This window comes from Filicampus tigris, chromosome 17 (genome assembly GCF_054856515.1).
Source record: "Filicampus tigris isolate MCC_2025a chromosome 17, RoL_Ftig_1.0, whole genome shotgun sequence".
NCBI classification, from domain to species: Eukaryota; Metazoa; Chordata; class Actinopteri; order Syngnathiformes; family Syngnathidae; genus Filicampus; species Filicampus tigris.
This window is the reverse complement of record NC_141233.1, coordinates 8,343,944-8,359,795: the sequence shown is the minus strand read 5'-3', so window position 1 is coordinate 8,359,795 and position 15,852 is coordinate 8,343,944. Positions and strand designations below refer to the sequence as shown.

The 15,852-nt window shown below is 40.8% G+C and overlaps 3 protein-coding genes across 9 annotated transcripts in view; 1 reads left to right on the top strand and 2 right to left on the bottom strand.

Annotated features, from left to right (window-relative positions):
* The window catches only part of aifm1 (apoptosis inducing factor mitochondrion associated 1), a 42,987-nt gene that overhangs the window by 17,729 nt on the left and 9,406 nt on the right, over nucleotides 1–15,852 (top strand). For 3 of the 6 annotated variants that reach the window (XM_086013126.1, XM_086013128.1, XM_086013129.1), the window contains 2 exons: nucleotides 8,102–8,193; nucleotides 8,329–8,430. In XM_086013126.1, the coding sequence (XP_085869252.1) occupies nucleotides 8,415–8,430 (16 nt within the window). In that variant the 5' untranslated portion in view covers nucleotides 8,102–8,193; nucleotides 8,329–8,414. Of the gene's footprint in view, nucleotides 1–8,101; nucleotides 8,199–8,328; nucleotides 8,431–15,852 lie in introns of all 6 variants that reach the window. The other 3 variants (XM_086013132.1, XM_086013131.1, XM_086013133.1) reach the window with 2 other exon arrangements.
* LOC147133179 (APC membrane recruitment protein 1-like) lies at nucleotides 137–5,893 on the bottom strand. The gene is made up of 2 exons (XM_086013116.1): nucleotides 5,461–5,893; nucleotides 137–4,561 (listed from the first exon to the last, which is right to left on the bottom strand). Exon 2 carries the CDS (start codon nucleotides 4,449–4,451, stop codon nucleotides 1,428–1,430), a length of 3,024 nt encoding a protein of 1,007 aa, XP_085869242.1. The 5' UTR covers nucleotides 4,452–4,561; nucleotides 5,461–5,893; the 3' UTR covers nucleotides 137–1,427.
* Nucleotides 7,628–14,257, bottom strand: gab3 (GRB2 associated binding protein 3). Of its 2 annotated transcripts, none has more exons than XM_086013136.1 (10): nucleotides 14,104–14,257; nucleotides 11,487–11,787; nucleotides 10,685–10,841; nucleotides 10,148–10,596; nucleotides 9,980–10,029; nucleotides 9,542–9,785; nucleotides 9,283–9,373; nucleotides 8,946–9,039; nucleotides 8,255–8,374; nucleotides 7,628–8,167 (listed from the first exon to the last, which is right to left on the bottom strand). In XM_086013136.1, exons 1-10 carry the CDS (start codon nucleotides 14,254–14,256, stop codon nucleotides 8,051–8,053), a joined length of 1,776 nt encoding a protein of 591 aa, XP_085869262.1. In that variant the 5' UTR covers nucleotide 14,257; the 3' UTR covers nucleotides 7,628–8,050. The 2 variants fall into 2 exon arrangements, with proteins under 2 accessions (XP_085869262.1, XP_085869264.1); XM_086013138.1 differs by having other exon boundaries at nucleotides 8,946–9,033.

Below are 15,852 nucleotides of genomic sequence, written 5' to 3'. Positions count from 1 at the left end.
TTGACTCCAATTACTGTACTATTTGCCTATTTAGGGTGTTGTACATTTGTCATAATTTTCTGACAAGTGAAATTGGCTAATTTTTTTGCAACACACCCAATGATCTCACAGCACACTGATAAGTAATCACTAATGCTCAGGATCCATGATGCTGTTTATTTTTAATGAAGCAGACAATTGTCATAGAGCTTTTACATTTTGTTTGATGCAGTAAATGTGCACCTTTTGGAGCAGTTTCTCATATTGTTGTCTGTCTTTCAGTTGAGCTCATATGTAAACATAATTATCTAAAGTAAAAGCTGGATTAAGGATAAATATCCAGGCTTTATCGATGTGGATTTCATTCTCTAAGGGTGGTTATGTAAAACTTGAAATCACTCTAGTCAAGAGCGCACTAAAAACAAAAAAAGATGAGTGGACCAACAGACTGGAATATACCAGACAGTAAAATGAAAATGTAAATTAATGTAAGTTATTTTTTGTTTACTTTAAGGCAGTGCTCATATAGACAAAACAGATTTTCCAAAATAACAGATAAAACTGAAGACATATTAACAAGTTTTGACAGCATTTCCAGTACAGTCCTACAAGGTACAAATGGCTGAGAATATAAATACAAAGCATTTCATGACGTTTGTTCATGACACTAGAAAAACAAAGTAATCGAATCAACAAAACATAAAATTCACGATATGAACATGAGGCAGGGATTTCTATTCAAACCACATTCCTTCTAATGCAATAATGTGCATAAATTGTGCCAGTATTCTGCTTTTGCACTGCACAGGCAGTCAAGCAGCATTCCACTCATGTGCTACACAAATAAGCCAGTTTTATCCTGCCATACTATCTACACTAATGGTAACTGAGTGTGCAAGAACTATGACTCCATGTTTACATTTTCAATACCACAATCAAAACTAACGAGACTTTCTGTACTGCAAACCAAACCACAAAATTCTTTTGATGATAGTCACAAGTGTTGCCTTTAAAAAATCGCGACCTTGAAATGAGGTGAACCAAAAAAACAAACAGCTACACATTCAAGAAAGCTGCGCTGTAGTACAGAAACAAATATAGTATCAAGTAAGAGATTTAAGAGGCAACTGGTGTTATATGCAAACCAGGCTGATGCGGAGTCTTCAGATAAAGCAGAGTAACATGGATGAAACCTGGATATAAGGAAACATGAGATTGTTTTGTAAAATATGCTCGCTGATGCCAAAACGGGAGCTTTTAATTCCTGCAATGAAACCATTAACTGTGCGAACACCATTTGGCTTTCTTAATTCAGCATGACTGTGTTTAGACTCCCAATTTCTGTTTTTGTGCAGTACATTTCAAATGAATTGTTCAAGTAAGCCATAATTAACACTAAAAGTAACACACACAGAACAATCAATGGCACGTCATAGTCCTCCAAACTATTATTGAGAGCCTTTCAATTTCAAGGTCATTTTGGGAAGTGTGTTGCCGGCTGCAGGGTTTGTCACATCTGTGGGCGCGTCTTCCGTAGGCACACCTGCCCTTAGAGGACTTCCAGAATGAGATATTCTTTCCCTACTCGCAGTCTGTCTGTTTTGACTAAACTGCATATATGACTGCAAATCAGCAGCAGCTTTGTGAAACACATCGTCATCTGCACTGTACGATGTGTCTATTCCTGAATAAACAAAGGTGCTATGAGGTAAACAAGAATCTGATTGCAAGGGGAGGTGGCATGGCCTACTGTAAAGCTCTGTGTCTCGTGACATCACGTCACAAGACACCGGCACATCAGAGTGAAGGTGGGCTTTACTGTCGGGTAAGCCTCTGCTGAATGAATCGGAAAATATTTTATGTTTCTCGACTGTTTTAGTTATGTCCTCGTCGCTCAAAGGAAAGCTTAAAGCCATTTCTGACCGACTTTGCCATGGTATGGCCATAGCGCTACCACCGTCTCTAACCTCTGATGCGGATATGAGTACATTCTTTTTATAATACGCTAAAGGTTCACTCTCGGGATCTCTTTCAGCTTGAGGACAGGAAAGGGTAGCACCTCGGTTCTCTCTGTATGCACTAGGCATCTGCAACTGAAGGCTTTCCGTGTCCAGAGACCTCCTCCTGTCTAGGGACAAGGGATTGGACATGGACTGGCTAAGTCTTGTAAGGCCAAGGTGCCGTGGGAGACTAGCGATGGCCCACGTGTTACTGATCAGACTCTGCTCGTACAGATCTAACATTTGATAGTCGCATTCAGCAAACGCATCTTTTTGGAGGTAGCTGTCTTCAAATTCCTGATAGGGTGACGTAATGTCCTCCTCCAGTTCCATTTGAATCTGCTCCTCATATTCCCCCTCGTTATGCGTGTCCACTACATCGAAGGTGACGATGGTGGGCAAGGCCTCCATATTTGGAGTGAAGGTGGTGCTTGTCTCCAAGACGTCCACGCTTGCGTTGTGCATGTTGCACAGCATCTGAGAGCTTTTCTCGTAGTTTACAAGCGCTTGGGAGAAACAAACGGTTTGGCTTTCATCCAAACAACTGTTACAATCCCGAGACTGGGAATTGACATTTCGGAACGGCAATGCAACAGGCTTGTTTTCCTCTGGATGTTGCTCTTTGGGATCACATGTTTTCAAATTTGGGTCAGGTGTACTTGCGAATGACAAGTTGCTGTGCCTCGTCTTACAGTCAACATTTATAGTATTTGAGGAAGCGAGCTTATTTCCCTTTTCATTAAATTCATCTGCCTCAAAACTCTCGCTAGGCGCTGCCTGTGCTTTGGAATTCAAATTACAGTTCTTCTTCCAGTCAGTTTCTTGTAGAGTTACTGTACTTTGAGTCAACTTGAAGGACTTGCATGCGCTTTGCACCTCAATGAAATCCTGCACTTGATACTGGTCAGCACTTGGTAATCGTTTCATCTTTGAGAAAGCAGAATCAGTCACATCCATTTGCTCGCTCTGTTTGGAACTTGGCAGTCTAGGTTTGCTTTCATTGTGTGGACTGACAAGACTCTCATCAGTCGCAAACAGTTCATAGAGGGCATCCCCGCTGTAACTGTCCCTGGGTAATCTGTTTGTCTGTCTTAGCCGGTCTGTTCTGTCCTGTCCTTCGTCTGGACCTGGGGTAGTTGAATCATAGTAGCCCTCATCACTATTAGGAACTGATTCTTGATGCTCACTTTGAGGTGTCAACACATCAGCTGAAGTGTTCATGGTGCTGGCTTGCTGTGCGCTGTTGCTGTCCACTAAGTCCACATTGTGTGAAGGCATTGTGCTGGTGGTCAGATCCATGTGGTCCTGGTTGCAAGCACAGTGAAGTTCCTCAGATGCATTATTTTCCCAGAAATCATGAAGACACTGTTCGTCTAAATCTTCAGGGGAGGCCATTTCTTCACCGCCGCCCTGGTAGGTGAGAAAGCAGGATGCCCGCTTTCCTCCATTTCTACTTCGTTCTCCAGAAACTGTAGTCTCTGTGATGCTGTCAACCTCTGGATCTGCAATTATGTCCCCACATCCAGTGAGCGAATCAAAGCTCTTAAGTGAGGCCACCTCACCGTAAATCAGGTTCAGTTGATCAGATGAGCCAGCAGGCGTTTCAGACTTCAGTGATGGATCGGGAATCATCTCAAGTAACAAACAAGGCTCACTATGTCCTCTACCACTCTCCTTGTATTCATTGGAAACCGCAGCCATCAAATTAATTTCATCTATTGGATCAACACATGACTGATTATCACACTCAATCGTAGGGTTTTCTTGTTCGCAACTCTTCTCTAAGGTTACAACTTCAGTGTTATGACATTCAGGTGCCAGTGAACTATCACACATAGCATTTGCAAAATCAGGCACATCTGGTTCAGATTGCAGGCACTGTGTGACATACTGGTCAGGGTCGTTCTGGACAGGAGGCACCGCTTCATGGCAGTGAGGAGAGGACATTGCAATCATTTCTGTTTTATCTGTACCATTTCTATGGTTTTTGTGATGTTTGAAACTACTAAAAAAACTTTTGAAACCGCGTTTCTGTCTAGTGAGAGACTGGGATTTCTGTTCATTGGGGAAACTACATTCATTACAACGCAGGGTTTCGGTGCAGTCACTCTGGTTGTGGTACTCGAAATCCCCAGTAGATGTGGATCCACCTCGCAGGCTGTCATCATGACTTATTTGGCTTAGCCCATCATGAGTTTTGCTTTTGTAGATTCCCTTCTTAGAAGACCACTTGCTCTGGTTTTTACTCTTTCCTCCAAAAAAGCTTGGTAAGAGACACATGCTTTTGCGAACTCCAAAGAATGTAAGCGCAGTCCGAAATTTCCCACATTTTTGAGCTTTCACAATAGAAGTTGTTTTATCTGGAAGATGCTCTTCTGTAATGTCAGGAGGGCCACATTTAGAAAGTGATCCCGAAATTCTCTCTAAGTCCCTGGTTTCACTTGGGAACTTGTCAATGTCACGAGAAGCCATTGCTAGCTTGTTTACAAAATCATGACTCTTTTTGAGGTCGTTTTAGCTGAATGTCGACACCCAGCAGTGTGGTTCACTGGTGTCGCTTCTTCATCCATCCATCAGGAGCCCTGCAGTGAAAAATATGCAAACATTACTGTGGCGTTTTCATATTAAAATTACTCAAGTGATATTTGGCTAACTATGACCATTAGCAAGTTTTTACTGTTTTAACAGCAGTGCTCAAACTCTTTACACCAAGTTCCACCCAAAATATACTTATATTGCCAAATACTATTATCAAGGCCAAAAATAAAGTTTATTAGTCTAAGTGTTCAGCAAAAATGACAGTTTTATTCCCCAAATATATAATTCAATATTATTATGAGGCACTGTAACATTGTGGGCGGCACGGTAGTCAACTGGTTAGCACGTCCGCCTCACAGTTCAGAGGTTGTGGGTTCGATTCCGGCCCCGGCCTATCTGTGTGGTATATAACCCTTGCTTGAAAAGTGGGTGGCTTCAAACAAAAGGTGCTCAGTCCTGAGTTATTTAACACATCTAGATGTAAATAAATAACATGAAATAAAAGCTGGACTTGTCAGTATGCTACAAAAACAAAGGAATTGACCTTGCCGTTCCAATACTTTTGGAGAGGACTATATCTGTATTTATTTTGACAGAAACTATTAATCAATGCGGGGATTAACAAAATCGAACTACAGTAATGTACCTGCATGTAACAGTTACAATTGTTGTTGCCCATAAACGTACAATATTGTAAGAATGAGCAGAGAAAATAAAAACACAATTTCAAACAAACAATAAACAAAATCACATTTAATAACGCAACAGGCTGCAACGACATACCTGAAGTCAGACAGAGAGGCTTGGCTAAAATATGTAGAAACCTATTTATGAATAGGTTATGCAAAGATGTGCTGACAAACGGTCAACTATATATTGACGTTCAGGGAATGACAAACTACTGTACGTTAGATAATGGGAAAGTATAAGTAAACAAACTTACCAGCTGCAGCCAAATTCTCCCACACGTACCCCAACTCAAGATCTTTGGCATCACTGACTTTATTTTAATTTCTCACTTCAAGCGTTTCCAATATAGATTAGAAATTTACGACGGAAACTGTTTGATTTGTTTTGCGTTTACGCTACCTTTCGCTAGCATCTGGTGCTTGCTAACAGGCTAAATCCGTCAGCGGTGTGTTAATTCCACGGTTAGTGACGACAATCCGCTCTGTTGGGAAAAATATTGTGCAAATATGCAGGGATGTTGTTGCTATGATCAATCGGGCTATTGCGTGCCGATTTCACTTGAGACGTTCAGCAAAGATGCCAGCATTAAATGCTACACAGCAGTCCGTTGAGTCCAATCGGCGCATGTTAGTGACGCAACACGTGAACCAACGTTCTTTCGGCAGGTCGGTGAGTATATAGAGATGGAGCAGTTGTTCTCAGCTGTTGTCAAGCTGGTTACCCGCATTGTCCGGAAGTTAAGAACGATCAAGAACATTTGAAAACACATGCGCTGTATATCATTAAAAAAATGACATTATGCATACATAGTCAAAGTGCATTTGACAATACTTGATGAAGAAAGTGATGACGAATATATTCATTCTCACTACCTACCATATATGGTAACTACATGAAGAAAAATGAATAAAGTAACCTTTGTTGTTGCTTTAGCTCCATTTGAAGAGCCCAGTTTAAATGCATTGCAGAAGTGGCAAAAGTACAGTCCCCTCCAAAAGTATAAACAGCAAGGTCAATTCCTTTGTTTTGTTTCAGATCAAAGATGAACGTGATAGTCAAAATGTTCAATAAAATGCTAACTCAGGACAGCGCACCTTTTGTTTTAATCCGCTCACTTTTCAAGTGAGCAAAAGTATTTGAACAGAGACCATTAAATTAAACTTGAATTGAACAACATTTAATATTTGGTGCCCTTACTTGCAATAACTGCATCAAGCCTGCTACCCATTGACTTCTTCATTTGAAATGCTTTTCCGAGGCTTTACTGCAGCTTCTTTCAGTTCTTGTTTCTTTCTGGGTTTTTTTCCCCTTCAGTCTCCTCTTGATTAGGTAAAATGCATGCTCTATGGGTTAAGGTCCCATGATACCTTTCCCAGTCTAAGAGCTTCTGCGATGGGAGTTGTGGTGGGCTCTAGACGTGGAGGGTGCTGCCGTGGATGCAGCCCAGACTCTGTGGGGTAGGGGGGTCTTGGCCTCAATCTTCTGCCTGTGGTCCTAACTCCTTCCTCAGCCTGGGGCAAGCCGGTCCTTATGCGGCTCTGTCTCGACCTGCTCGCGGCGCCTGTTGCTGACGGCACTTGTGTGGCTTTTAAAGTATGAATGGTGCTATACAGTATATTGTCTTGTTGCATAATGAAGCTTCTCCCAATTAGTGTGGATGCATTTTTCTGTAAATTGCTAGACAAAATGGCCTTGTCGACTTGAGAATTCATCATGCTGCTACTTTCATGAGTTACATCATCAATAAAGACTTGTGAGACCTTTCCAGAAGCAGCCAAGCCATGACATTACCACCACCATGCTTCACAGATGAGCTTGTGTGTTTTGGATCATGAGCAGATCGTTTCTTTCTCCTCTACCAAAGTGATGGAAAGGCCAAATTATGAGCTAGCTAGTACTGGCTCATGTTTCATGTTTTATGCCATTTAAACAACGTATTCCCGACAACATCAAGTGCCGACAACATGGATACTTTATTCATTTCCCCACATGTTTTAATGAGATTTTGTTATGGTCCAATGAAGCAAAGGTTTAACTTTTGGGCCTTAATTCCCAAAAGGTATGTTTGGTGCAAATACAACATTGGTCGCCAAAAGTGTGAATCTTACAGTGATACTTACAGTGAAGCATGGTGTTGGCAGCATCTTATTTTTGGGCCGTTTTTTTTTTTTCAGATGGAGCGTGGGCCTTATAGACAAGGTGGAAGGAATTATGTACAGTTCGAAATGGCAACTCTGAGGCTTCCAATAGAATGCCAAAATGTCAGGAATGGCCTACTGGGACGGCCAAAATGTATTTTAGGTTCATCAGAGGCACTCAAAATGGCAGGAGGTGTGTGCTGTCTCCCATGTAGCATGATTTTGAACATGATTGGTTCATTCTAAACGCAGACCACATCCCAGAAAAGGTGGGGTGCGCACTTGTGCAACATGTCAGTAGTTTATTTTTCACCTACCGTCTCAAAAAGATCAAATAAAATCCAATTGAGTTATTGCAAGTTATAAGTCACATTGATTGTGGGAAAAGTTTTGAATTGTTGGTTCACATTTTTTTATATTACAAAACAGGGCATTTGACCATTACAGTATGTCCACTGTATATTCATGGTAGCTATGGTAAATGCTGTGAAGCAAATCCTTGTGTAATTCAGGTCATTCTGAAATTCTGACAAATATGCAAAGATATTATGCGAACATTTCAGACCAATGAGAACTAATAAAACAGATTTACTGTATTTTTTTTCCAGTGCAAGTTCAAGATGCTGAAGTATTTACTTCAATATTGTTTATGTTAATATCAGACCAACTGAATGTGTTTGATATTTATATTGTGACTTTGCACACTTATGTTTTGGACTGTCGCACATCTATCCATTCCATCTTGGTGTTTTGTAGTGCCTGAGTCTTCTTCTCATCCACCAGCACGTAATCCACCCGGTGTTCATCAGAAAGAAGAGGCTTCTGTGGAGACACATAAGGAGGTTCAGGTGAGGTAAATGTCAAATGTCATGTTGAATGACCTTACTGTGGCTGCGTCATCTATTGTACCTTCTGTACGGGAGAAGGAGAAGCCGAATTGAAATCCAGTGATAAGTAGTCAAGGTTTGGTCGTCTCGCCCAAGGTTGAACAACTCCTTCGACATTGAGGGAGAAGCATTGTCTTGACTCCTGCCGTCAGAGAAATAGCTGAAGATCTGAAGAGTCATCAATGTTCCACATTTATGGTATGTAAAATAACATTTCTATCGCAACTGTTGATCTATTATAGAGCTAAAACAAACAAAACAAAAACATGGCCAAACATCATGTGATTGATTTGATTTTTGGGAAAATGCACAATTTCCAAGACAATCCGTGAAAAACATTTTTCTGTTACTGTATGTGCCCAGGTACAATTTGGGGATTAAAATCTTTTTTTTAATCTGATTTCTGCAACCAGTAGAGTCGCCCTCAAAAGGCATTTAAGATATTTCAGGCAAGTTCATTTTGGTATTTGAGCTTGGAGGTGGAACCTTGCTTTCTTTTTGTGGTTGAAGAGCGACATTAGCGTGTTGATGACTGTTATGATTAGAAAAAAAACCCAAAAAACCGACATAATACTGAACTATATAATGGGAAATTATTAGAATTACAATTATGTCAGTATATAACCAGTATTTTGGTCAAAGCTAAAATGTGTGCAACCTACACACACTTGAATATCATGAGAATACTTTGTTCCTTTTGAAAAATATTTTACCATTGTGGCACAGTTTGCGTCTTCTTCATCTCTTGGTTTGTCCCCATTCTCAAGGCTTCCTTCATAAGTTAAACACTTTCCAGAAAAGCTGAAACTTAACAAAAAATATATATTATTGGATACATTTCTATCATTTTTATATCACATCTTAAGTGTTACAATAATGGTAATCAAATGTTTTTGTACTCCAATTTGTAAGTTCAGTAAAACAAAGATTTTTTTTTTCTTTCGATAGCGACTCTTTACAATTTCATTCACTATGTTTACATTACAAAGGATAAAAAATGACATAACATGCATGAATAACCCTCAAAATGCAAGTTCCAATGAGTCTCACCACGAATCAGTCTTTGTTCTGCTCAAAGGATGATGAGTGGGATATTCAGTGATTGTCGAGAGGCCTCTCAAATCAAGAGGTGGGGGTCGAGCTGTGAACCCAGAACGGACAACAAGGTCTTGAATGTGGTCTTAAATTCAGAGGTCTGACGTGCATTAACAACCGCCTATTTTTAGCGAAGCGCTGCAAAAGGCTTCTCCAATTGTATGCAATACCTCATGCACGCGGTTCAAAACATTCAGTCCACTGTCACGCTCACCTCTTCTCAAGCAAGGTTTGAGATGACGGTGTATTGGAGGAGGTGCAAACTCTCCTGCTTGGCACATGAGGGAGCTGAGAGTCTTGGTGGACTTGACTTTGCTGTTTGTATCGAGGACGCTGATGGGGCTCATGGGAATGTAACCATCACCTTCAACAACGCTAACACACGAAGATGTGGGAACCATGGGGATGTAGGACTCGTCTTGCTGGCTTTGAACCTGTGTGATATTTAAATAGGACTTCTGAAAGACAGAGATCACAACGGAATCCGGATGTCACTCATGTACAGTGGGGAGATGTATGGCTACCTGTGAAAATTCGGCGGTTTAGCGCCTTGTTCAAGTGTATGCGACTCAAACTAGCCTCTCTCTATCATTCAGTACACAATGGAGCCTGGATGACTGAGCTTGCGCTGCCCATGGCAAGATTGTCTTACCAAATTAAGAGTCTGCCTTCTGTTCCCTGTTGATCTGCTGTCAGCATCTCCTAAAAAAAGATAAATTGGTGAATGCAAATGATTTTCCCATCTAGCCACATCAGTTTGCATGCTGCCCCAGTATACCAGCAAGATGACTTTCAATCAGATTTTCCTATCAGAGCATACCAGTTGTGAAATGGTCCAGGCTTGACAAAGATGTCCTCCGGGAAAGCAGCGCAACATGTTTTGGGAAATGCCGTGCACTCATTGCCCTCGGCCTGCGAATGCCTTCATCGGACAGATGGTTAGGCTTAGGTGGCAGCGGAGGAGGTGTTTGCCTGTCATTCGCGGCCTCAAATGACGCACAGGAGTACGGTTTGTCAAACTGGAAGACACTCATGGCACAGAGATGTAGCGGAGATGAGGAGGAAGGTGCTGCTAGGGCAGTACATGGAGCGCTGAGAGGAGGGTTGCTCAGCATCCCATGTGCAAAAGGAGATGGACTGAGACGGAACTGAGAAATGCTGTGAAAGGATGAGGAGTCACTGCAGGGAGGTGAGGGCACGATGTCCTTGAAGACATCTTCTGTAGACCTCTGCTCCAAAGAGGTATCTAAGTTTGAAAAGCTGCTGTGTCTGCAGATACAAGGATGTCATAATCAATGACAATGAAAAATAATCACTTTTTTCATCTTGTGATTTTGTGTGAGGGGTTTTTACATGCCTACAAGTGCTTCCACTCCCTGTCCCACATTGTGAAAGGACAAGATAATCTGGTGGGTGACTGGAGTCCTGTTGACTTGACAGAGACACCCGGTCAGAGCTGTCACTTGACGGCTGAAGTGATGTTGGAGTGTGAGGAAAGCCTTCTTCCGAACTCCCTGTTAACAAAAAAAAAAAAGACAGAAAAGTGGCACTGAGAATGTGTTGTTTCTGATTTTTCACTCGCACAAATGTGACAAGAATGACACCAAAAGGCAAAATGGTGCTCCTCTAGCTTGAAAAAAAAAACATGCAAAGCTATCTTTATCCAAATTCAGAAACATCAAGTTGGACTGTTTTTTTAAATACATATATAGTAGTACATAAAGGTGAGCACTCTCTTTGTTCTCTCTTTTATTAGAATAATTGAGACTCGCGTAGTCAAATTAGACCAGCTTCTGAAATTCAAGGCCTTCTCTTCAAAAAGCAAAACACACACACACAAAAAACATTTGTATGGTCTCATAAAAGATTCTCAAATAAAATTGATGTATGTGCGGCACAAGCTTTTACAGTATATTTTTCACAGGCTGTAAGGGGCATTTTTTTTATATGTATGTATATATATACAGTATGTAAAGTTATCCATATTTTTTATTATCACAGTTCAGTGGAGTTGAACTTTTTGGTAGCTTTTTCTCTTTTTAAACAAAACAGGTTGAGCAATAATAATTCCATGATAGTCATGTTGCCCTTTGGCCTTCTTCTCCAAATTGGCGAAGTTCGAATGGAAAGAATCGTTTTGCGTCACAAATGTACTTTACCTGCTTCCTCATGGTTGGCAAACTGGCAAATGTGACTGATGCTGCTGATCCAGCCGTTCATCTCCTCTTCAGTCTTGGCCACCAGGTAGAACATACGAGCAGAGGTCTTCACGACAAAGAGATGCTTCTCTTGGAAGTCACGCTTTATTCCAAGCTGCCCATTCAGCATTTCCACCTCGCACTCTTTCAGGTCAATGGTGCGGATTGGCTTTTTGGAACTCTTACTTTGGTAGTACTCCAGCACATCGGGGTTACCACTCATGCGACCTCTTCGCAGGACAAACCAACGTTTTCTCCATGCCTACAGGAGAGAAGATGAATTAGTCCTTTGGCCTGTTTATCAAATACAATTCTGGGCTTCATAAACAGAGACAGTCTACTAGTACAGTAATACAACCCCATCAGCACCTTTTTAGTCATGACCATGCAGTCATGGGAACGAGATCGCAGCTTACTTGGCAACTTAAAATTAAATTTGCTTTTCATACGGTCACTAAGCGGAACCTTTTGCTCAAATTCCCCGCATAGAAGAGGAAGTTCACTGTATTCAGCAGAAAATGTTTAACCCAACAAAAGAAAGAGGTGCTTCTACCAAATTGATGACTGCTCTCTAATTGGGAAACAATACTGACAATAGTTTGAACACATATTTCTATCAGAGCTACATGTTAGATGTCAGTCATTACATTTGTCTAAATTGTGCATTCTAAATTTACAGGAACTTTGAATGAATACATTAGCGGTATTTTTTTTACACTTGGTTTTGTGGCTTCATTTTCATCATCTTTTTTTCTTTGTGTGAGAGTTATCTTCTGCACGTCAGTTGATACCAGGAAGTGGTGAGACAAACCACATTTGCTATCAATACCGCCCATTTTATGGGAAAATAAGAACACTGTTGACCTTTTAAGAGATTTGAATACTTGAAAAAGGATTATGGAGGGGGGGAGGATGTGTATAGGCCAAATACGAGCCCCTTTAAATACTGGATTTAATTCAAATTGTCTAAATTAAGCAATTTAAAGAAACTTCAGGTGTAATTACAATCACATTGAAGCACCACTAGCTTGTTTTCGTGACACTTTTTATGGCAGCCATTTTAACAAAATAGACATGAAATAGCACGATTAGATAAAGGTTCAGATACATGAATTTATTTTCATGCTTTTACATCACTACAGCATCAGTAGACCCGTCTACACTCCAGAATCATAATGCCACCAATTGTCCATTTGTTCATCATTCCGCATGAACCAGGAAGTAGCCTATTAACTAACACACAGATGAACAACAATCAAATATGCTATGTTAAAAATTTTTTTTAAAAAGAATCATGCAAAATTTTGTGACCACTTTAGCCTTAGTGACATTCTAGTTAGATATTGTCATGAGCGCGTTGCAAAGAGCACATTTAACGCATGGTAGTTCAAGACGATGATTATGGTAACCATGACGTAACCATGACGTCGATGTCTTTCTAATTCAGTGAACTTGTAACTGAAGGTCAACCAATCACATGCAATTTGACACAGTAGGTCGCCGTTCTATGCAGGAAAATGTATGTTAATACGAAAATTAGGCCTAATCCATTGTGAGTATACTCAGTGGGGTAGACCTGAGATGAAGGAAAGCCTGTGGGGACATTTGAGCAGTAAACATCCGAGGAACTAATAACTATTATAAAAAGTTATATAATTGATTGGCAAATATGTTTTTTTTAAACATTTGTTTAATCGTTGCATGATATGTTTTCATAAATTAAGTATGAGCCATGGACGACTTTATAGAAACAGAACTGGCGCCTCATAGGAACAAAGTTCCTTACCCCTGCTTTATGACATCTGATTCCATTCCACCATATAAGTTTGACCAAGATAACAGATATTTTCATACTGTGAGAGTATTTGAATAATAAGTCACGCTGCACTCATCAACATGCACGGAATCTGTCAATCTGTCCGGCACAAGCAGAACTCCTCTGGTGTCCTTCAATAAGTTTTCTTTTTCTTGCCTTCAACCAATACAGACCTCCACCACACTTGTTTTGACAAATAGAAATTTCCCTCCTCCTCCTCTTCGCACAGAGGAAGTGCAAGCAGCCCATCAAAAAGCGGGACTATTTCTGCTTGCTGCTCATGACTGTCTGGCTGGGCTGACATGACTTCCCATGTTTCACAATACATGAGCTCCTTGCACCAAAAACATGCAGTGAGTGGCTATGCCCAAGATCACATGACCCCAACAACTGCACGCCGATCAGGCGATGTGCTGCTTACAGTTTTGTTTGTTGCACAAGTTGTTTTCCATGATTTGTGATTTATTGCTCCTGTCATAATTGCATGTGGTCATAATAACGGCAAGTATGAGAAAAGAATAGAAAGGACGCTGAATGACAGCTACAGTATGAGAATACATGGATATGTGTCAAATCCTTATTAATATACATATAGTATATAGTATACACACACACACGCACCCCCCCCCCCCCCACACACACACACACACACACACAAACACACTGTAGCTCAAGGCTCAATAGCACAGGGTAGCATTCTATTGTCAGGCTGCTGCAGTAGTACGAGACAAAAATAAGTGTCCGGTGTGTGCTTCTACTCACAAATCGCTTGAGTTTTTTCTCCGGGGGAGATTTAATGAGCCAGCCAGTGCAGACCACATCCCCAGCACTCATCTTGACTGCAGAGTGTGTCGTCCTCTCTGCTGCTGCTGCTGCTGCTGCTGTTGCTGTTGCTGTGAAACTGAGAGCAAGCATATCCTGTGTTCTGGTATTCAGCCCAGCCACTCCAAAAGAAGGAAGTCAAAAAATTGATTACACTGACATAGAGAAGGGGAGTGAGAGAATCATCTGTTTATGTTACCAAGAATGGATGAAGCGTTTCAAGTAAAAACGGAAAACTAAGCAGGTGATGTTTACGTTGTACTGATATTTTAAGAGACAAACTCGATATGTTGCTGTCGAAAGACCTCATCCTAAATACATTGTTTATTTTTTGTAGTATATGACACTTCAGAATATCTTTGTGCAACTATGACATAAAATAATGAGTTCATTTGCACTGCTCGGTTATTGCTGAAGGTTAAAGATCAGTAAATAATATGACAGGACTCCGTTCAATTCAAGAAATGGAAAAAAAAAAGCTTTTAAATGTAACTGTCTCTATAGTACGTTGTAGCTAGCTTAGTTATATACCCCTTTATTGTCCATGTTGTCTACTCACAGAAACTTCACACTTCACGTATTCTATGTGTTTGTATGAGGGCTCGTTCAGGGTATTTAGGACATCATAATGCCTCTAGTGCCGGAGTGTCAAACACATTTATGCAGCAGGTCACATCGGAGTTCTGGTTTTCTTCTGAGGGCTGTTATGACATACATGTATGATTGCCTTATACTGTATTACATACAACAAATTGATGATTACCTATTTTTTTAAATCAAAGGTCAGTAAAGACTGTTCAAATATTAAATTAATTTTAAAAGGAATCTCAGTAACAAACGATAGCAATATCTCAACATTTTTAAAAGTGAACACATTTTGCAATTTTGGTATCTTAGCAAGAAACATGAAGTCAATGTAGATAAGTTGCTTTCATGGACCACATGTGTCCCTCGGGTCTTGAATTTCACATCTCTGTTGTAGGGGTCGTGCACTTATGTGGTATGCCAAAAAGATAAGTCTAAATCCTGTTTTTAAAATTAAAATTGAATAATTCCTAGTGGGCGGCACGGTGGTCGACTGGTTAGCACGTCCGCCTCACAGTTCAGAGGTCGTGGGTTCGATCCCGGTTCCGGCCTCCCTGTGTGGAGTTTGCATGTTCTCCCCGTGCCTGCGTGGGTTTTCTCCGGGCACTCCGGTTTCCTCCCACATTCCAAAAACATGCATGGTAAGTTGATTGGATACTCTAAATTGCCCCTAGGTGTGATTGTGAGTGCGGATGTTTGTCTCTGTGTGCCCTGCGATTGGCTGGCAACCAGTTCAGGGTGTCCCCCGCCTACTGCCCAAAGACAGCTGGGATAGGCTCCAGCACGCCCCGCGACCCTTGTGAGGAGAAGCGGTACAGATAATGGATGGATGAATGGATAATTCCTAGTGACTGAGTAATGTTGAGTTTATTTAAAAATGTATCTCTACTATGAATGTTACTGTTTGTATGGGCATACTCTATTTTAATTACCTTTTTTTTAAACAGTTATTTGCTGAGATGTTTTTTTAATGTTATATTGTTTATTTTTATAACAAAAGTAAGCCCATCATTGTCATAGTTTTTATATTTCAACCACTAGGCTATCCCAGTGAGTAAGTCACTCCCACACAACCATTTCTGACGTTGACGTGTACCGCTCAAA

Excerpts from the sequence above, each read along its gene's own strand:
- LOC147133179 (XM_086013116.1), bottom strand. The coding sequence starts at position 4,451 with ATGGCTTCTCGTGACATTGACAAGTTCCCAAGTGAAACCAGGGACTTA.
- gab3 (XM_086013136.1), bottom strand. The coding sequence starts at position 14,256 with ATGCTTGCTCTCAGTTTCACAGCAACAGCAACAGCAGCAGCAGCAGCA. Across the intron at positions 11,788-14,103 it reads AGAAAAAACTCAAGCGATTT|GCATGGAGAAAACGTTGGTT; the intron begins GTGAGTAGAAGC and ends TCTCTCCTGTAG. Across the intron at positions 10,842-11,486 it reads TGCCAACCATGAGGAAGCAG|GGAGTTCGGAAGAAGGCTTT; the intron begins GTAAAGTACATT and ends TTTTGTTAACAG.